Here is a 20,404-nt window from a genome sequence, read left to right as displayed (position 1 = left end):
TGACTTCTTGAGTCTCATTCATTTCCATATGACCAGCACTTGGAACAAAAACACTTTTAAGAGCTCCCAGAGAAATGAATAAATATTAACAGCCTGAGCAGTTCCTATACCCTTCAACACAAGCACACCCTTCTCAGACTTTCACCAAATGTACACATTCAAAACATTTACTGTAGTCAAAGATGTGTGCTCATAACAGCTCTATTCCTAACTCCTAGCCCAACCCCATTCTTCCACACTCCTCCTCAAAAGAGCCTGGGGTATTTGAGAAGTGGGTCTGGCTGGACAGCGAGGTCACAAAAACCAAAAGTCTGAATGCTGCTGCCTGCCATAGATTCACACTGCACGGGTGAATATCTATCTGGGCGAACTCCAGCAAGCACTGCTGTGTACCCCAGGGCATGTCAGGGAGCCGGCACACAGCTCACTTGCGTGGTGGGGCTGGTGAGTTTGGCTAGGTAACTCAGTTCGCTGCGCTTAGACCACCGTAGTGGCCTACCGAGTCCTAACAGTCGATACCAGAGCGCCAGGCGAGGCTGGGCCCAAGAAGGGCGGGAAGCAACAGGGCTCAGCGTGCACTCAATGGAGCACCGCGGCGCGCTCTGATGATGTCATTCCTCCGCGCCCGCCAACTGGCAGGTGATTGGCTCATTGTTTCGGGGGCGTGTCCCGGCGGCTGAGGTGAGCCACGGCGCGCGGGCGGTTGGTCCATCCCTCCTTCCACGCGGGTATAGGCCGGGTTCAGTGTCTTTAGAGATCAGCCGGCGGCAGGCATGGCGGGAATCTCCGCGTCAGGCAGCAGGAGGCGGAGTGGGCCCCCGGCACCTAGTCCTGGCCCTCCGCCCAACACCGGGCACCCTCCAAGCAAGCGGGCCCGAGGAATCCCCGCCACCCCGGACCCCGAAGACCCATTCGGCCTTCATGGGGATTTCACCGCCGACGACCTGGAGGAACTCGACACGCTTGCGTCCCAGGCCCTGAGCCAGTGCCCGACCACGGCTCGGGACGTGTCCAGTGAGTTCGCCTTTTCCTCTTGAGAGTGGTGCAGACTTCCCTAGACCCCCTAGATGGCTGTGCCTTCGGAACCCCGCGGTGACCGTTCCGGTGTCTTGCACCCACACTGCCTCTTCCTAGGAACAGTTTGATTTAAGCAGCGGTTGTCTCCTAAGAGGTCTTTTGATTTGAGGGGAGAAATGTATCAGGAATGCCAAACAGCCGATTTCGAATATAGGAAGCTAGGTTAACATTTTACTTGGGTTTCTATACTTTGGACCACTGGGTTCTTAGTTCTCAGCAGAGATCCTTGCAACACAACTACCATAGCCATAAGAACCATCTTTACCTACACGTGGGGTCCCATTCTTATGACATATTTGGGAGGCTTTAGATCGAATGAAGACCACCTTTTCCTTTGGACCACCTGAGCACAAGAGGGATCTGGCAGAGGCAAGAGATAGGGTAGACTTATCCTTTTATACAACCAATAAATTATACTAGGTGCCCAAACTTTAGAAGCTACAGACACTTAGCAACAAAGAAAAGCCCCCACCTTCTTGGAGCTTACATTCATTCTAGTGACATATTATGGGGCTCCCTGGAAGAGAAAGATTTTGAGGGTACTTTGAATCTCTACTTGGATGTCTTATAGGCATGTTAAATTCCACACAGTCATTTCCTGGAAATCCAGTCATCCACCAGCATCTCCAGCTTGGTGCCTGGCAAAGCAGACATTCAGAAAAGACATGTTGATGAACACATGTTCTGCCTGGCAGAGACTGGTACCACTCTCCATCCCGTACCACAAGCCAACATCCCCCTGGCCCCTTCCAAATCCTGTAACTTTACCTTTTTCTTCCATCTCGAGAATCCATCCTCTGCATCATCTCTGCCATCTCCCTGATCTGTGTTATCATCACCCCTCCCCTGGACAAAAGTCCACTAAATTGTGTCCACATTTCCAGTTATGACTCCTACAAGTCAGACTTCACACCACAGCCAGAGTGATCATTTTAAAACTAAAATCTCTGTCACACAGATGCACAATGAACATCCCTACTGAAAGCCTTTAATGACGTCACACTTCTTCTAGTATAAAGATTAAAATCATTAACATGGCCCAGAAGACCCAGCATGGCCTGACCCTTTCCCTCTCGGGTTTCTAGCCACACTGACCTTCCTTCATTCCTTGAATTCTCCCTGCTTCCCTACAATACAGAAACTGCACATCGCTGTCTTTTTTTTTTTTTTTTTTTTTTTGCTGCACTGCATGTGGGATTTAGTTCCCAAGGATCAAACCTACCCTCCCTGCAGTGCAAATGTGAAGTTTTAACCACTGGACCACCAGGGAAGTCCATATGGCTGTTTCTTACACATTGAATGTTCTTTCCATCCATTGCCCATCGCCACTCCTCTGGTTAATTCCTGCTTGTTCTTCAGCTCTCCATTCAGTTATCACTTATCTAGGGAAGGCTTCCGGAGAAGGCAATGGCACCCCACTCCAGTACTCTTTTGCTTGGAAAACCCCATGGATGGAGGAGCCTGGTGGGCTGCAGTCCATGGCGTCGCTAAGAGTCGGACACGACTGAGCGACTTCACTTTCACTTTTCACTTTCATGCATTGGAGAAGGAAATGGCAACCCACTCCCATGTTCTTGCCTGGAGAATCCCAGGGACGGGGGAAGCCTGGTGGGCTGCCGTCTATGGGGTCGCACAGAGTCGGACACGACTGAAGTGACTTAGCAGCAGGGAAGGCTTCCAGTCATCCTTGTGGATGAAATCCCCTGTTACAGGCATCCCTCTATTTGTTCTTCTCTGCAGCTTTTATAACAGTTGTAATTTTATGTTTATTCTTATATTTTTGATTGCCGTGTAAGCTCCATGAGTGTAAGGACTGTATCCATTTTTCTCACCACTATAGCTTTCTTGAGAGGCTAAATTGTGCCTGACATATTGTAGATGCTGAGTAAATAATGTTGAATAATGGATCACTGAGATTCGAACAGTGAGGTTCCCACAGCACCTTTCAGCCTTTAGCTGAGACCCTTAAAACTGGATGCAGGGGAAAAAAACAAGAAACTGAGTGCAGAATGGGGAGGGGGTGGCAGAATTTGTTATTTCATAACGATTGAATCATGTGCTTATGTTGGAAAATACGTATTCTACTTACTAGATCTTTCTCTAATTTGCTTTCAAAAGTGATTGTTTTCAGCACTGGCTGGTGAAAGTGGAAAACCCTGAGTCTTAAAAAGTATATGGGAACTGGGTTTTTTTGATTGTTGTTTTTTACAGATGTTCATAAGGTCACCAGATTAGATGGGATGTCAAAATATCCTGCAGGGAAAAACAGAGAAAGTGTTGCAGTTAAAGACAATTTTGAATTAGAGGTACTTCAGGCACAATACAAAGAACTTAAAGAAAAGGTAAGGGATTTAACTTGTAGTTTTTGTAGTTAATGCATTCACTTATGCATGTGTTAGAAAGCATTATACAATAAAATATAGAAAAGTTTTAAGACAAGAGTCCAGATTCATCCCCATGAATTGGGAGAAAGCTGGGGAAAGAAAGCCAGAAAATTTTGGTTGTAACTAAATCCTGAGATTCCTAACAGCCAAGACAAGAAAAGAAACACTTTGTAAACTTATACAAAAAGAGATACAAACTTTGTTATAGTACTGAGATAAATTTATAGCATGTGTCTTATAGAAGAAACACAACATCTTAATGGTTGCTATTTTCACTAACAGTTTTGCAAAAAAGCAGACATTTTTCATATGACTATCTGTAGGTCCCTAGGGCCTTTGGAATATGCATGCAGAAGTGACAAGTATGTCTTTAAGCTATTTGCTGAAAACCTGCTGTCCCAGGAATGGACCTAGCAGGTCATGGTCTGGTTGGCATGCATGTATTCTGAGCACTTATTGACCCTTTGGACATGTTTTAAATGTGTTTCTTCACCTCCCCAGCTACATGTTGAAATAAGTGCATATATGCATTAATTATAATGCAAATAAGCACATTATATATTATATACAATTTTCCCTTACAAATGTTTTACGAGATCAATTTGGAATTTCCAGATGAAGGCAATGGAAGAAGAAGTGCTCATTAAAAATGGAGAAATTAAAATTTTGCGGGACTCATTGCATCAGACAGAATCCATGCTAGAGGAACAGAGAAGATCTCATTTCCTTCTTGAGCAAGAGAAAACTCAAGCACTCAGTGAAAAAGAAAAGGAGTTCTCCAAAAAGGTGACCCAGAGATATGTTTTGCTTGTATGGACATCAGCTTTGCCTGCTTACTGAGTTCCTTTGGAAGCAATGCCTAAAGTTGCTTATAATCTCCCAGGAAGACTTCAGCAGTTGTTTGCTGAAAATACTTTGGCTACCAACTAATTACATGTACTTTTCTTTGAGGCTGTGTGGGTTGGAAAAGGACGTAGATGAAATTCTGCTTTGCTGTGGTTGCCTAAGTCACTGGCTAACACTTTGCAGAAACAGGCTTAAATTATTTGCTTCCTTTTTTTTTTTTTTGGGGGGGGGGGTGGGTGGGGGCGGCTGATCAGAAACTCAACTGACCTAGCTTAGGCCAATCAAACAAACAAAAAAAGGATTGCGTTCTGTAACTAAGTCTGGGGAAAACAGATGTAGTGCAGTCTCAAATGACTCGAGATTTGCCAAAACTCATCTTTATTCTCTGTACTGTTGATAAGTTCCATCCTTATGGCTGAGGATGTTTTCTCCAAGAGCTCCAGGGCTCATATTTCACAGCTCCAGAACAGACTGAAGACTTAGGGGTCCTCATCTCAAGTTTTAAAATTCTGGGGAAGGCTCTAATTGGTCTAACCTGAGTTACATGCCTACCCCGGAACTAGTCACTGGAACCAAAGAGATAATAGCTCCCATTCAAATCATATATTCAGAGGCAGGAAAATGATGTTTCTTAGGGGAGGGAGACACTGTTGTGGGGAGAAAAACTGGGTGCCAGGTATATATTACTTTCCTTCACTTCCCAAATAAGGACATGGGTTTTACTCTGCCATTACTTCATTCAGCAGACTTGGCAGTCTTTGAAGAAGCGCTGACCTGTGCCTAACACTAACAGCAGTAGTTGCTTTTCCATATGCATAGTGAAGACCAAGGGATGTACCAACAAGCCAGAGATTGAAGCCAGGCTTTATCACATTCAAGCGGTGACCTCAGGGCGATCAGTCATGCTCTATGACTCATCTCCTTTATCTGTTCCCGAAAATAACCAGAAGGTTTGTTGTGAGACTTAAATGGTCCTGCACTTGTGTCTGGTGCTATGCCTGGCATGGACTGTGCTCGGGGAATGGCAGCAGTTACTGTCGGCCAGAGCAGCAGGTCTCCCCACACTGCTCAGGGTTTTGGTAAAACTATTCCAGAGTCTCAGCCCAGAGCTTCAGGAAGACCTGGACTGTGCACCGCCATGTTCCCTGGTGGCTCAGGGGTAAAGAACCCACTTGCCAATGCAGGAGCCGTGAGTTTGATCCCTGGGTTGGGAAGATCCCCTGGAGGAGGAAATGGCAACCCATTCCAGTATTCTTGCCTGGGAAATCCCATGGACAGAGGAGCCTGGGGGGCTACAGTCCATGGGGTCGCCAAGAGTCAGACACGACTGAGTGACTAAAGCACAACAGCAGGTTCACTACAAGGTGTCCATGTTACTGTGAGATACTGCACCCTGGCAAGCTTTGTGCTGGGCATTTTACAGTTACATTCTTACTTAATCCCCCCAGTCATGAAGACAGGTATTTATCTTACACATCAGCTGAAGTTCAGAGAGGCCGAGTAAATGGTGTTTGAATCCTCACATACCACCTAGCAATAAGCAGGTCAAAATATCTTTCTAGAATACCATGCCATCTTTCAGTAAGAAAGCTAAAACTTGATATTTTGGGGCCATTTATGTCACTAGCAGACTTTTATACTATTTCTCATTGTTTGTTTTTCTTTTACTAGCTTGAGATTTTTGAAGCCCAGAACTATTTTTTATTGTTGTTGGTGGTGGGATCCTTGTTCCCAGACCAGGGATCAAACCTGGACTGCTTGCATTGGAAACGTGGACTCTTAACCACTGGGCTGCCAGGGCAGTCCCCCAGAGCTGTTTCTGTATATGTGATGAATCCTCTATGTTTCTTTTGCCTTCCAGCTCCAGTCCTTGCAGTCTGAACTCCAGTTTAAAGATGCAGAGATGAATGAATTAAGAACGAAGCTTCAGAGCAGTGAACGAGCTAATAAACTAGCTGTACCCACCGTTTCCCATGTCAGGTAATGATGGCGCTAGAGGGAGGAAAAGTTTTGTTATCGTTTCCTAAAAAGTCTGAATGACGGTATCAGGCTAGTCGTGAACAAAGGTCATTTAGACTCTGCCACTGGGGCACAGATCCTCTTTTCCAGAGGCCTCAAAGGTGGTTCAGATGAGGCTGGGATGGTTTGGGGGGTCGTAGCATAAGGGCCCCACACTCTCTGAAAGTGCCTTCTTCCTGTAGGACTTTATAAACACAACTTCTCAGGATGAGAAAAGGCTGGAAACATGACCTAGAGTTTTAGAGTGGACCAGTCTTCATTTTTATGTAATTCGTTTCAAATAAATGATTTTGTCCCAACTGTATGTCAGTCCCAATTGCTTAGAACATTTTTTCTCATTTGCTGCCCAACGGTGCCCACCTTTGCTGCAGATATAATCAGTTTGTTAATGGTCTGTCCTGTGAGAAGTCTGTCAGTATCAGCCTTGAAACTTGGACAGTGTGGGTCAGGTTGTCTTTTTCTGGTATTCAGCATTCTGCTGCCTTTGCTTATAATGGGCAGGGTTTGAAACTGAACTCTTTAGGCCTTACATAATCCAGGTAAGACAGAGGACAGCAGAAGGAATCCATCCTTACCTCTTCATACTCTACTCACAGGACAGCCTCAGCATTGTCTGATCTAATCAGAGGGTTAAGACTGCTTCTCTAACGTAAAAGCCCTGGCACCAAGGAACCAGCCGTCTCCTAGTTGCAAGAAACAACACACCTCTCACTAGATGCTCCTTCTACTGAAAATCTTTTAATTCAGTCCCTGGCTATTAAAAAAGAGGTTGTTGTAAACTAGTGGTTGCCAGTGGGGAGAGGGACAATATAAGGTAGAATGGCCATCATCAAAAAATCTACAAACAATAAATTCTGGAGAGGGTGTGGAGAAAAGGGAACCCTCTCACACTGTTGGTGGGAATGCAAACTGATACAGCCGCTGTGGAGAACAGTGTGGAGAGTCCTTAAAAAACTAGAAATAAAACCACCATATGACCCAGCAATCCCATTACTAGGCATATACCCTGAGAAAACCATAATTGAAACAGACACATGTACCCCAGTGTTCATTGCAGCACTATTTACAATAGCCAAGACATGGAAGTAACCTAAATGTCCATCCACAGATAAAAGTATAAACAGTTGTGGTCCATATATACAATGGAATATTACTCAGCCATAAAAGGGATGCATTTGAGTCAGTTCTAGTGAGGTGGATAAACTAGAGCGTGTTATACAGAGTGAAGTAATTCAGGGGAAAAAAAGTATCGTGTATGTATATATATATATGGAATTTTGAAAAATAGTACTGATGAACCTATTTGCAGGGCAACAATAGAGACCTAGACACGGAGAACAGATTTGTGGACACAGGGAAGAAGAGTGTGGGACAAATTGAGAGACTAGCGCTGAGACATACATACCAGTGCTGTATAACACAGGGAGCTCAACCTGGCACTCTGTGACAACCTAGAGGGGTGGGATGGGGTGGGCGGTGGGAGGCAGGTTCAAGGGGGAGGAGACATGTATACTTATGGCTGATTTGCACTGTTGGATGGCAGAAACCGGTACAACATTGTAAAGGAATTATCCTCCAATTAAATTTTTTAAAAAAAGAGGTTACAAATTGAAAATATGTTTTGGTGGAATTGGAAATAGTACTTGAATTCTGCCCAATACTTTTGAAGGTAGAAACAAAGGAAAGATTTTTTTCTACTGTTTGGATGAAAATGCCTTGACTTTTACACTGCTGTCCTGACAAAGACTAACAAATGTGGAATAGATTAATCTTTTGGTCAAATCACCTGAACATGAAAAGTTTAAAGCCTGTTAGAAGTTTTATAACCAGGAATTTTACATAGGGTTAGCAGAATCATTACTCTGCTTTCATAATTAACTTTTTCCAGTCCTAGGAAAAGCCCTTCTGTGGTTATAAAGCCAGAAGCATGTTCTCCACAATTTGGAAAACCATCTTTCCCTACAAAGGAGTCTTTTAGTGCTAACAAGTCCCTTCCCCAGCCCTGCCAGACAGAGCCAGCATACAAATCCCCGATGAGCAGAGAGGGTAAGTCCATCTCTCTATCATCTACAACTCAATATCAGACCACTTGACCTTGAGCCTTGAAACAATTGAGTGTTTATTTTCTCCTCCTTTCTGTGGGCCCACAGTTCTGACAGCATAGTGGGGATGGTTTGTCTCTAAGGGTACTGGAATCACTGAAGGCTTGTCGGGGGCTGGAGGATCTATTTCAAGGTGGTGCACTCACATGTGTAGCAGTGGAATTCCTTTTCACATGTGGGCCTCTCCCCAGGGGTCCTTGGCTGACCTCCTCACCCCGTAGATGGCTTCCTAAAGAGCTAGCAAACTCAGAGAGCTTGGTGGAAGCGGAATCTATCCTTTCTGTGTCTGAACCGTGAAGTCACATAGCGTCAGTTCCATCACTCAGCATAAGTTCTGTTCATTAGACCTGAGTCCCTGAGTCTGGGCCATGTTCAAGGGGAAGGAAACTAGGTTGCGCCCTTTGAGTGCAAGCGTGTCAAAGAACTTGCAGGCGTATTTTAAAACCTCCACAGTCAGCATCCATCGACAGGCCAGAAACACAACTAGGGTGCAGGAATATGTGCTCCTTTCGTAGGCAGGCTGAGTCCAGACGGAGACAGTGCTCCTGCTTTCTAGAGAGAAGCCATCTAGCGTTGGTAGTTTTCACTGGGAGACTGTGCTGTGCCCGTTTATCCTGCCATTCAGATCCACCGCCTCTGTCCCGCCACCATCAGCTCTTTCAAGTCATTAGCATCACGGCACCCCTGCCAACTACAGCTACGCACATTTTGGAGCAAATTGAGAAGCGGTTATAGTTGGGAAGATTTCCCTGCAGAAGGAAATGGCCACCTGCTCCAGTAGCCTTACCTGGAAAATTCCATGGACAGAGGAGCCTGGTGCAGGCTACAGTCCATGGGGTCGCGAAGAGTCAGACGTGACTGAGCGACTAAGCACACACACACACTGAACACACAGTGAACACACACTGACACACTGAACACACACAAACACACAGACACACAGCGAACCTCTGTGCTTCAGGTTTCCCATATATAGAACAAAGCCACTAATAACGCCTCCTGGGAGGGCTGGTGTGAAGAACAAGAGAGTTGGCAGGTATAAAGCTCTTAGAATCATGTAATAAGAATCACATAAATGTTAAGGTTACAGCTTTTATGTTACTGCCTGACTTAGGAGTGGGGCACACAATTTAATTTTCTTTTCCTTATGCAAGTTCCTATTTTATATGAGGAAGGCAAAGATGCGAAGGTTCATGAGTTGCTTTGGCTCTTGTTTTGATCCAGAGTTGAAAAAAATAGAACAATGTATGTTTGAAACTCGTCATGTTTAAAGGGTTTCTGATAGATGCATGCTTTCATGTTCTAATTTTGATTAACATTTTATTTATCTAGTTGCAGAGAATAAGGCCCACAGTCTGGGAGGTGGCCCCATAAAGCAGGAAGAGCCCCAGAAAAGTCTTCTTGACAGCTGGAGATCAAACAATCAAGGTACCAGAAGGCGTGCCCCTTCTGCTGGATGCCTGCCCGGCTCTGATCGTGCTCTGTGAGGCTGCACCAGAATTGCCTAGCTGTCCTGGGCTGTGGGAACCAGGCAGTGCTTTAGAGGGTCAGTGGGAATAGGAATCTGTGATTGAAGTGGGAATAGGAATCTGTGATTGAAGCATGTGACTATAAACTGGGAGGGCCAAGAGCAAGTATGCCCCCGAGCCTTCAGTACCCACCGGTGTCTCAGGGGACTTCAGTGGCCATTGAGAGGAGAGTTGGCATTATAGAAAAGCACTCTAATGTCACCTGTCTTTCTGCAGGCTCCATTTTGATAAACCTTCTCCTGAAGCAGCCTTTGATCCCCGGGTCCCCCCTGGGTCTGTGCCATCTCCTGAGCAGTTGTCCTGAGGCTCCTGCTGGCACCCAGTTCCAGCTACCGGGGCTTGGCAGGTAAGCACAAGACTCCTAAAAAGCTTGTCTGGAAGGAGTTTGGGGGAAGCAAGTCCCCATCTGGTCCTGACCAGCCTCAGACATCTGCTCTGGGCAGGGAGATGAGAGAATTTGCTGTAGGCTTTCTGGGTTGCTTGACCATATCTGCCTCTCACACTTGTGTCTTTTCTTTTGTGTTTGTTGCTAGTACCTTGACTGGGATTTCAAGCCTGAGGACCACAGGTCCTCGCGATGGGTCATTTCCCGTCTCAGCCCTGAGAGAAGCGCAGCACATGGCGCTCACCGGACTGAACCTAGTGGCCAGGAATGAGGAAGGCTCCAGCGACAGAGACCCAGCAGAGGGCGGCGGAAGGGCCTTCCCGCTCCGCAGGCTCCCTGGGGCTGTGCATCTCCTCCCCCTGGTACAGTTCTTCATTGGCTTACACTGTCAGGCTCTGCAGGATTTGGCAGCAGCCAAGAGAAGCGGAGCGCCTGCGGACCCACCGACACACCCCTCCCATGGGAGCCCTGGGGTAGAGGCCAGCCCCGAGGACTCTGTTTGTAACCTGGAAGGCTTCTCGGTGGCGGCACTTAGCGTCCTCCAGCACCTGGTGTGCCACAGCGGAGCAGTCGTCTGCCTGTTACTGTCAGGAGCGGGCACTGAGCCTGCTGCAGGAGAAGGAGACCAGAGCCAGGTTCATGGACATAGTCATGGGGATGCGACCTCAGCCCCAGAGGGGCTTGCCAAGGACCAAGGCCAGCATCCACTCTTGAAGATGCTCCTTCACCTTCTGGCTTCCTCTTCTGCAGCAACAGGTCACCTTCAAGCCAGTGTCCTCAGCCAGTGCCTTAAGGTTTTGGTGAAATTAGCTGAAAATGCTTCCTTTGATTTCCTGCCCAGGTATCCTGCAGCATGGGAGTCATGATTCCTTGTGGGTCTTACCTGACCTCTCGAGGTCTGTCCTGTGGCCCCTGAGCTTGCTCCCATCTTGCCGCGTTCATACTGCTCGGCTCTAAGCCTTGGTTTAGGTTCTTGGCTCAGGGAGTTCTGAAGTCATGGGAAATGGGGCCAGGTCTTAGAACCAAGCAAGTGGTTTATTTGGCTTAGTGCTGCCTCTAGACAGTAGGTAAGCAAAACACACATGTGTTAAAAGAAGGCTGCTAGTCGCTATGGAAGAGCGTCCTGACCCCAAGACAAAGACCGAACCCAGAGACCTTTGGACCTGGGACGTGCGTCAGGTGAAGACCGCACATCACGGGCATGTTGAAGTTGAGTTTGCTGGGTTCCCTGAGGAGGCAGAGGGTGTGCAGGTACAAGCTGACTGCTGGGAATCTGCCCATCTGCAAGGTGCCCACCACTGGCATGAGCCACAGGTCACTTGTTCCTCTTAAAGTTTGTTGCAAAACACCATTATAATAAATTCCTAGCTTGGGATTGCAGACCTTGAACACTTGGGAAGGTAAACCTTACCCAGCCAGTCCTCCAGTTAGTCCTAGAATCTCATCTCCCCCCTCAGCACTCCACCCAGAGGCCAGTTGCTGTGTTGGAATGACTCCACTGGCTGCACAGATCTTAAGTCTTTGCGTCTCTGAGCCCAGAATACCTGTTTATTAACCACATTTCTGGATCCTGGTTGCTGTATGAATACATTCCCGCCTGATCCATCCTACAGGTGGTGCTCAGGGCTCGACACAGTGTACTGCAGAGCAGTGGGGACAGCAAGGCAGGCCCAGCTCACAGTGGCTGGTTGCTTGGATTTTGTTTTTTCTTTTGAGTCTTCTCTTTCCTTTTTTTCTTTTTAAAATTCCATAGTGCTTTACAATTTTCAGAAGTTTCACACACATGATTTCATATAATCCCATAACAACAATCCCATAACAATCTACCCCTATTTTGCCCCTCCTTTCTTCTCTCTCCCCAAAGGTAACCACTAGTTTGCTCTGTCTATGAGTCTTTATCTTTTTTTAATTCACCAGTTTCCTGTATTTCTTAGATCCTACATATACATGATATCATACAGTTTTTGCCTTTCTCTGTCTTATTTCACTTATCATAATGCCCTCCAAGGCCATCCATGTTGTTGCAGATGGCAAAATTTTGTTCCTTTTATGGCTGAGTTGATTGAAGGCAAAAGGAGACGGGGGTGGCATTGGATGAGATGGTTATTAGATAGCATCACCAATTCAATGGACATGAATTTGAGCAAACTCCAGGAGATAGTGAAGGACAGAGAAGCCTGGCATGCTGCAGTCCATGGGTCCCAAAGAGTCCGACCTGACTTAGCGACTGACAACAGTATTCCATTGTATGTGTGTGTGTATCACAACTTCTTTATCCATTCATCTGCTGATGGACACTTAGGTTGCTTCAGCACCTTGGCAATCGCAGATAATGCTTCTATGAATGTCGGAGTGCATGTATCTTTCCAAATTACTGTTTTGTTTTTTTCTTCCCGGATATAACCCAGAAGTAGAACTGCTGGATCATGTGGTACTCCGTTTTAGTTCTTTGAGAAACTCCCATACTCTCTTCCACGGTGGCTGCACTAATGTACATTCCCACCAGTAGCACTGGAGGATTCCCTTTTCTTCTCATCCTTGCCAGCATTTGTTGTTGGTGTTCTTGATGGTGGTAGCCATTCAACCAGTTTGAGGTGATGTCTCATTGTGGTTTTGATTTGCGTTTCCCTGGTGATGAGTGATAACTGAGCATCTTTTCATGTGTCTCTTGGCCATCTGGCTGTCCTCTTTGGAAAAATGTCTGTTCAGTTCTGCTCATTTTTGATTGGGTTGTTTGTTTGACGTTGAGTTGTACGAGCTGTTTATATATGCTGAATATATGATCCCCTTATCAGTCATATCACTTGCAGTTATCTTCTCCCACAATAATGGGTTCTCTTTTCATTCTGTCCACCGTTTCCTTTGTTATGCAAAAGCTTTTAAATTTAATTAGGCAGGTCCCATTGGCTTTTTTTTTTTTTTTGCTTTTGTTTGCTTTAAGAGATGGGTCTAAAAATCAGTTGCTGCAATTTATGTCAAAGAGTGTTCTGCCTGTTTAAATGTTTTTCTTCTAGTTCTGTGAAAAATGCCATTGGTAATTTGATAATGATTGCACTGAATCTGTAGATTGCCTTGGGTAGTATAGTCACTTGGACAGTATCGATTCTTCCAATCCAAGAACAGGGTCTGTCATTTCATCTGTGTTGTATTCAGTTTCTTTCATCAGCATCTTACAGTTATTGGAGTCTGGGCCTTTTTGCCTGCTTAGGTAGGCTTATTCTTAGGTGTTTTATTCTTTTTGATGCAATGGTAAGTGGGATTGTTTCCTTAATTTCTCTGATAGCTCATTGTTAGTGTACAGAAATCCAACAGACTTCTGTGTATTAATTTTGTATCCTGCAACTTTACCAAATTCATTGATGTGTTCTAGTCATTTTCTGGTGGCATCTTAGATTTTCTATGTACGGTGTGTCATCTGCAAACAGTGACATTTTTTTCTTCCTTGCCAGTTTGGGTTCCCTTTTATTTCTTTTTCTTCTCTGATTGCTGTGGTTAGGGCTTCCAAAACTATGCTGAATAAAAATGGTGAGAGTGGGCATCCTTGTCTTGTTCCTGATCTTAGGGAAAATGCTTTCAGCTTTTCACCAATGCATATGATGTCAGCTGTGGGTTTTTCATATGTGGCCTTTATTATTGGTATGTTGACCTAAGTTTCCTCTATGCCTGCTTTCTGAAGTTTTTATCAAAAATGGATGCTGAACTTTAGCAAAAGTTCTGCATCTGTTGAGATGGTCATATGGTTTTTAGTCACTTTGTTAATGCAGCTTGTTACATTGATCTGTGGATAAGTGAAAAGTCCTTGCATCTTGGTTTCTTATTTTTTAAATGAATGAATTCCAGGAACCACATTTTTACCAGTTATCTTGGTAGATAGATCACCATTCTATTCCTGTTGACCTTACCTGTAATGTGAAACAACAGCCGTTTCATGGGTGCTTACGGGAGGCCAGCCAAGTGCCTTCTGTTCACAAGCCCAGGCGGCACCCTCAGAGCCCTGCGTCCTCCCGCCCAGCACAGAGCCTGGCTGTCTGTGAGCACTCAGTGTTTGCGGAGTGAATAAACTCTATGTTGAGTTAGGGAATCTTGTCTGAAATGCCAGAGGGAGTGTATTAGATGGTTTCAAGCCAGTTAGGCTCCTAAGTGACTGTCTGATGCCACTTCCCACACAGTACTTCCTTTCCAAATTCCTTCATGCTTACAAGCTGAACCCCATTACCACACAGCTTCCTGTTCACCTTGGAGTAAAAGCAAAAGCCAGGGACAGGTGCTGGGCTGTGCTTAGTCGCTCAGTCTGACTCTGTGACCCCATGGACTGTAGCCTGCCAGGGTCCTCTGTTCATGGGGATTCTCCAGGCAAGAATACTGGAGTGGATTGCCGTGCCCACTCCCAACCCTGGGATTGAACCGCACTGCAGGCAGATTCTTTACCGTCTGAGCCACCAGGGAAGCCTAACACAGGTGCTACCAGGGCTCAAAGCAGTATGTGGTACAGCACAAGTGGCCAGGCAGCCTGTGGTCTCTCAGGAAGGGTACCACTGCCCATCTAGGCTTGAGGGCATGTCATCCCCTCAGAGTTTTGTCTTTCTACCCCATCTGGTGTAGCATTTAGGTGGTCCAGGGTTGCTCTCCAGGTACTGGCATGGCAGGGGCATTTTTTTTTTCTGACAGGTGCTTTTTTTTTTTTTAACAAAAAGGACTTATCCCCAACTCATGCAGACTAGCACGACTGTTATTTATTGTGCATTTGGGGGCTCTGGAGGGGAAAAAAAAGCATTTAAAAGAAGGCTCTGATGTTATAAAAAAAGTAATTTGGAAATAACTGTGTTGTATATATAGACAGATGTATTTATTTTAGTTTCAGTGGGCCACTTCTAGCCTAATAATGAAATTAGGTTACTTGTTAGTGGATACTTGAAAATTCCAGTTTCCCACCAAGTTCCATACTCCCTGGTGGCTAGAAACGTTCAGCTTGTCTATCGTACAGGATTTGCTCTCAAATGAGTTTGCCCCAAATAGACCTTGTTCCCTAATAGTACACAGGTAATATTCTTAACCTCCTTATATAAAAGGGGACACACCCATAGAACTCCCCCGCCACCTAGGAGGTGTGGGTGAGCAAACAGCAGTGCTTATCTTGGGACTTGGCTCCCTGATAATGAATGGGCCAGCTCTTTGCCCCTGAGACTGGGGGGAAGAGTGCCCGAGCCCCTCACCATGCACACCTCGAGTGGGTACCTTCATATACTTGGCTGCAGAGGAGCTAGTGTTTCCTGACAAGCGGAGAAAATGAAGTCTTCCTTGCTTGGCAAGTGATGTCATGAGATCCGACCAGAGTCTGGCTAGTCCTTTGGTGGTGGGTTTAGGACTTTCCTCTCACACTCAGCTCAAGACATGGCTCTGTATTTGAGAGCAGAGGCGGGAAGGAGTTGGGAGCAGTGTAGAGGCCAGCTCCCCAGGTCCAGGGAGGCATCCTGTATTTTTGAGGTGGCACTGGGCCAGGCAAGGTCCTGTCCTCTTTCAGCCATGGCAGCCCCGCAGTGAAGGGTAACTCACTTGTTTGCAGGCTAGCATCTGGACCCAGGTCTGCCTGAATCCAGGCTCCTCTTCCGTGGCCTCTTCAATTTCCCATTACCGACTGAAAAAGGAGGGTGAGTTACGGAGCTGCCTTGGAGGCATCACGTCTTTCTGGGCCCCTGTGTTTCAGGTTCCAGTGCGTGTTCAGGGTGCTGCCGCAGTGCCTGCGCCCAGAGACGCCCCTGCCCAGCGTGCTGCTGACGGTTGAGCTCCTGTCCCTCCTGGTGGACCATGAGAAGCTCGCACCTCAGCTCTGCTCCCACTCGGGTAAAGCAGGCCAGGGGGTGGGGGGCACGCGCCCGGACAGCTCAGGCTGGTTAGAGGGGAGGGAGGTGGCAGGGACGGGCCAGGCACCTCCTGAGGCCTCCCGCAGCTTGTACCTCAGGCGGTGGATGGGAGGGCGGAGCCTGAGTGCGAGCTGGGGCCTCCCTTCCAGAAGGCTGCCTCCTGCTGCTGCTGTACATGTACATCACGTCAAGGCCTGACAGAGCCGCCTCCGAGACACAGTGGCTGCAGCTGGAGCAAGAGGTAAAAGAACCAGAGCCCCTTTGTGGACGGCTTGCCACCCCACCCCACGCCACCCCACCGGAGGGACGCTTTTCCTCCCTAGGGGACAAAAGGGGCTTTCATTCACATCGGTGACGTGTTTAGAGACTAACAAGGAAGACTCGTTTTGGGGGGGCCCCTACTATACAGATATAACACACATGGACCCAGGATATCCTGGGACTTGGCAGGGTGGCCTGGTACCTGGAGGTGGGCCTGGAGGCAGGAAGTCATTGGTGAGACACAGGTCTTGGTCCTGAGCGTCTCTTGGGAAGGCCCAGGATACCATCACCTCTTGGATCCCATCAGTGCACACAGTTCAGTTCAGTTGCTCAGTCGTGTCCGACTCTTTGCGACCCCGTGGACTGCAGCACGCCAGGCTTTCCTGTCCATCACCAATTCCGGGAGATTGCTCAAACTCATGTCCATTGAGTCAGTGATGCCATCCAACCATCTCATCCTCTGTTGTCCCCTTCTCCTTCTGCCTCCAATCTTTCCCATCATCAGGGTCATTTTTAAGGAGTCAGCTCTTCGAATCAGGTGGCCAAAGTAGTGAAGTTTCAGCTTTGGCATCAGTCCTTCCAGTGAATATTCAGGACTGATTTCCTTTAGGATGGACTGGTTTGATCTTCTTGCAGTCCAAGGGACTCTCTAGACAGGCAGTTGCTTAGGCCACTGGAGCTCTGCGAGAAGCCTGAGAAAGCCCTCACCGTGATTGGAACCAGGGTGGTGTTCTGGCATGGATGTAACCGAGTCTGTTCTCGTTCTAGGCCGTGTGGCTCTTGGCCAAGCTGGGTGTGCAGAGCCCCTCCTCCCCAGTCACTGGCTCCAGCTGCCAGTGCAATGTGGAGGTGAGTGCCAGGGGCAGAAGGGGGCTGGCAGCGGGCAGCCCTGCTGGTGGGTGACAGGGCCATTGGAGAGCATTCCATGCTCCTTCACCAGGGCTGGACCCTGGTGCTGCCACTCAGAACCCTCCTCACCCCGGGGTGAGGCTAGGACCGGGGCTGCCCCGCCAAGCTGGTGGTCCGGGTGCAGAGACCACATGCCCTGACCTCCGCCCGCGCCCTCCCGCAGGTGGTCAGAGCGCTCACGGTGGTGCTGCACAGACAGTGGCTGACGGTGCGGCGGGCAGGGGGGCCCCCGCGCACCGAGCAGCAGAGGCGGACGGTGCGGTGTCTGCGGGACACCGTGCTGCTGCTGCACGGCCTGTCCCAGAAGGACAAGCTGTTCACGGTGCACTGCGTGGAGGTCCTGCACCAGTACGACCAGGTCATGCCCGGGGTCAGCACGCTGATTCGAGGGCTTCCTGACGTGACCGACTGTGAAGGTGAGCCTGCAGGAGGCCCCCCAACCCAGCCCCAACGTGGGGTCGGCTCTGAAGTCCCCGGGCGAGTCAGACCCCCTGGCCTTAAGTCAGCGGCCCGCCATCCACACAGCCTTTGCCGGCACCCGGGCACCCTTCCCTTCCTGCTCTGGCTCCTCTCGCAGTATATCAGCCTGCCTTTGGCTCGTATCTACTGAGTCAGCCTGGCAGAGCCATGGCTTTTCCAGAAACATCCCTGTCTGAATCGCCTTTGTATCACTTTGCTTGCAGTAGCTGAGGGAGCGAGGCCTGGGCGTGGAAGGGACTGGTTAGTTCCTGCGGGCCTGTGGGGGCGGACGGAGTGGTGGGGCCACCCCCAGTCCCGGCGCCTTTGGGCCTTCACCACAGAACCTTCTGGGTTTTGGCTCAGAGGCGGCCCTGGAGGATCTCTGTGCCGTGGAGACCGACGTGGACGAGCCCGAGATGGACTGTGGCTGAGGCCTGTGAGCACCGAGCCACACGGTGGCACCAGAGCCACTCCCGTCCTTCCTTCCTCCTCTGATTAAAAGCACTGACTGGCTGAGAGCGTGCCAGCCTTGTGTTTCCTGAGTTTGCTCCGTGTCGGCAGAGTGGGAGGGGCAGAGCAGGAGGGGGACCTGGGAAAGGCTGAGATCCTTGCTGGGCCCTGCCAGAGAGGAGAGCTCCAGCCCCACGGTGATGAATCTGCCCTGGGGAAGGAGCCCTGCCCCTTGTGGATTTGCCCTGAGTCATCCCTCTCTCCTGAGGCCACTGGAAGAAACCATTGTGCACAGGGGTGGAGGCGGCCCTCAGCCCAGGCCTACAGGGAGGCCTGGGAAAGTGGGGCCACAGACTGGGTGTAAAATGGCCATGGCAAGGGGGCTCCCAGCAGGCCGAGTCATGTAGCCAGCTTCCCCCCCTAGCCTGGTCCTCCCACCGTGAGCGTGCGAGGGCCCTGGTGCACCGTGCTAGCCAGCGGGCCCACAGCCAGAGATCTGAGGCCTTTGGGGCGGCCCTGCGGGTGCCTGGGGAGGGACAGGTGCTATCAGGAGGGACGGCCCAAGCCAGCTGACGAGGGGCGGGCCGTGCTCACAGCAGCCCTTGGGCGGGCTCAGGCTAAGTTTCACTTCCCGCCACTGCTGCTGCCGGCAGCAAGAACCAGGCAGAGAGTGTGCACCCCGAGTCATTGCTGCCTGCTGGCTCCTCGGTAAGTGAGAACCCCTAAGGGGATGAGGCAGGGTGGGCGGGCCATGGGTACCCTCACACACACTAAGAGGGCACCAGGGGAGGAGCTGAGCCTTCCCCTGGACAGCTGAGTGAGCGGGTCCCACTAAGGAAGCCACCCTACCTTCTCTGTCTTCCTGCCTGATAGTGGGTGCTGGAGCTCAGCAACAGGATCTAATGGGGCAGGGAAGGCCAGAGGTGCTCCCACCCCACCCACCTTACAGCCCGTCAGCAGACACTCACTCTCCCACCCCGACTCCCTGCTCCTCCCCAGGCTCAGCAGCAGACACCCACCATGGGCTCGCGGGCCCTACCCCCGGGGCCTGTGCAGACCCTCATCTTCCTGGACTTGGAGGCCACCGGCCTGCCCTTCTCCCAGCCCAAGATCACCGAGCTGTGCCTGCTGGCCGTCCACAGATATGCCCTGGAGGGCCTTTCTGCCCCTCAGGGGCCTTCTCCAACGGTACCCCTGCCGCCCCGGGTGCTGGACAAGCTCTCCCTGTGCGTGGCTCCAGGGAAGGTGTGCAGCCCCAAGGCCAGCGAAATCACGGGCCTGAGCACCGCCGTGCTGGCTGCACATGGGCGTCGGGCCTTTGACGCTGACCTGGTCAACCTGATCCGCGCCTTCCTACAGCGCCAGCCGCAGCCTTGGTGCCTCGTGGCCCACAACGGTGACCGCTACGACTTTCCCCTGCTCCGGGCCGAGCTGGTACTGCTGGGCCTGGCCAGTGCTCTGGACGACGCCTTCTGTGCGGACAGCATCACTGCCCTGAAGGCTCTGGAGCCGACTGGCAGCTCCTCGGAGCACGGCCCAAGGAAGAGCTACAGCCTGGGCAGCGTCTACACACGCCTGTACGGGCAGGCCCCGCCAGACTCGCACACCGCCGAGGGGGACGTGCTCGCCCTGCTGAGCGTCTGTCAGTGGAGGCCACGGGCCCTGCTACGGTGGGTGGATGCTCACGCCAAGCCCTTCAGCACCGTCAAGCCAATGTATGTGGTCACAACCTCTACTGGAACCAACCCGAGGCCATCTGCTCTCACAGCCACTGTGCCCCTGGCCAGAGCCAGCGACACCGGCCCCAACCTTCGCAGTGACAGGAGCCCCAAGCCAGCCCCTTCCGCAGTGATGCACCCTGGAGCCCCACCCGGGGAAGGGCTGCTGGCCCCCCTGGGCCTGCTGGCCTTCCTGACTTTGGCGGTAGCCATGCTGTATGGACTGTCCCTGGCCATGCCCGGGCAGTAGGCCAGGAAGGGAAGTCTGACTAATAAAAACCCCCCACAGCACTGAGCAATCACTCACCTCTACCCTCCGTGGTGGCCTTACAACCTCCTGCCCACGCTCAGAGACCTGGGGCCAGGGGCACAGAAAATGAGTCTTTGTCCAGCACTCTTCCTAC

The 20,404-nt window shown here is 49.6% G+C and overlaps 2 protein-coding genes across 3 annotated transcripts; both read left to right on the top strand.

The window, feature by feature from the left end:
* The first annotated feature begins 655 nt into the window (after nt 1-655).
* On the top strand, nt 656-18,345 carry LOC102407265 (ATR interacting protein). Its single transcript, XM_006065166.4, has 13 exons — nt 656-1,014; nt 3,289-3,419; nt 4,077-4,247; nt 6,169-6,287; nt 8,215-8,372; nt 9,761-9,856; nt 10,174-10,303; nt 10,491-11,183; nt 16,047-16,183; nt 16,353-16,444; nt 17,233-17,313; nt 17,537-17,789; nt 18,196-18,345. Exons 1-13 carry the CDS (start codon nt 774-776, stop codon nt 18,261-18,263), a joined length of 2,370 nt encoding a protein of 789 aa, XP_006065228.4. The 5' UTR covers nt 656-773; the 3' UTR covers nt 18,264-18,345.
* TREX1 (three prime repair exonuclease 1) lies at nt 17,656-20,299 on the top strand. Of its 2 annotated transcripts, none has more exons than XM_044933755.1 (2): nt 17,656-17,789; nt 19,282-20,299. In XM_044933755.1, the coding sequence occupies exon 2, from the start codon at nt 19,303-19,305 to the stop codon at nt 20,248-20,250; it is 948 nt and encodes a 315-aa protein (XP_044789690.1). In that variant the 5' UTR covers nt 17,656-17,789; nt 19,282-19,302; the 3' UTR covers nt 20,251-20,299. The 2 variants fall into 2 exon arrangements, with proteins under 2 accessions (XP_044789690.1, XP_006065231.2); XM_006065169.3 differs by lacking the exon at nt 17,656-17,789 and adding an exon at nt 18,408-18,990.
* Nucleotides 20,300-20,404: the final 105 nt, after the last annotated feature.

Source organism: Bubalus bubalis, chromosome 21 (assembly GCF_019923935.1).
Source record: "Bubalus bubalis isolate 160015118507 breed Murrah chromosome 21, NDDB_SH_1, whole genome shotgun sequence".
Lineage (NCBI taxonomy): Eukaryota > Metazoa > Chordata > Mammalia > Artiodactyla > Bovidae > Bubalus > Bubalus bubalis.
Note: the sequence above shows the minus strand (reverse complement) of the source record. Positions and strands in the feature narration are given on the sequence as shown.

What these genes read in the sequence shown, in the direction of transcription:
- LOC102407265 (XM_006065166.4), top strand. Translation starts at nt 774, where the DNA reads ATGGCGGGAATCTCCGCGTCAGGCAGCAGGAGGCGGAGTGGGCCCCCG. An exon ending in CTGGAGATCAAACAATCAAG is followed by an intron (nt 9,857 to 10,173) that starts GTACCAGAAGGC and finishes GTCTTTCTGCAG; the next exon opens with GCTCCATTTTGATAAACCTT. An exon ending in CAGCTACCGGGGCTTGGCAG is followed by an intron (nt 10,304 to 10,490) that starts GTAAGCACAAGA and finishes GTTTGTTGCTAG; the next exon opens with TACCTTGACTGGGATTTCAA.
- TREX1 (XM_044933755.1), top strand. Translation starts at nt 19,303, where the DNA reads ATGGGCTCGCGGGCCCTACCCCCGGGGCCTGTGCAGACCCTCATCTTC.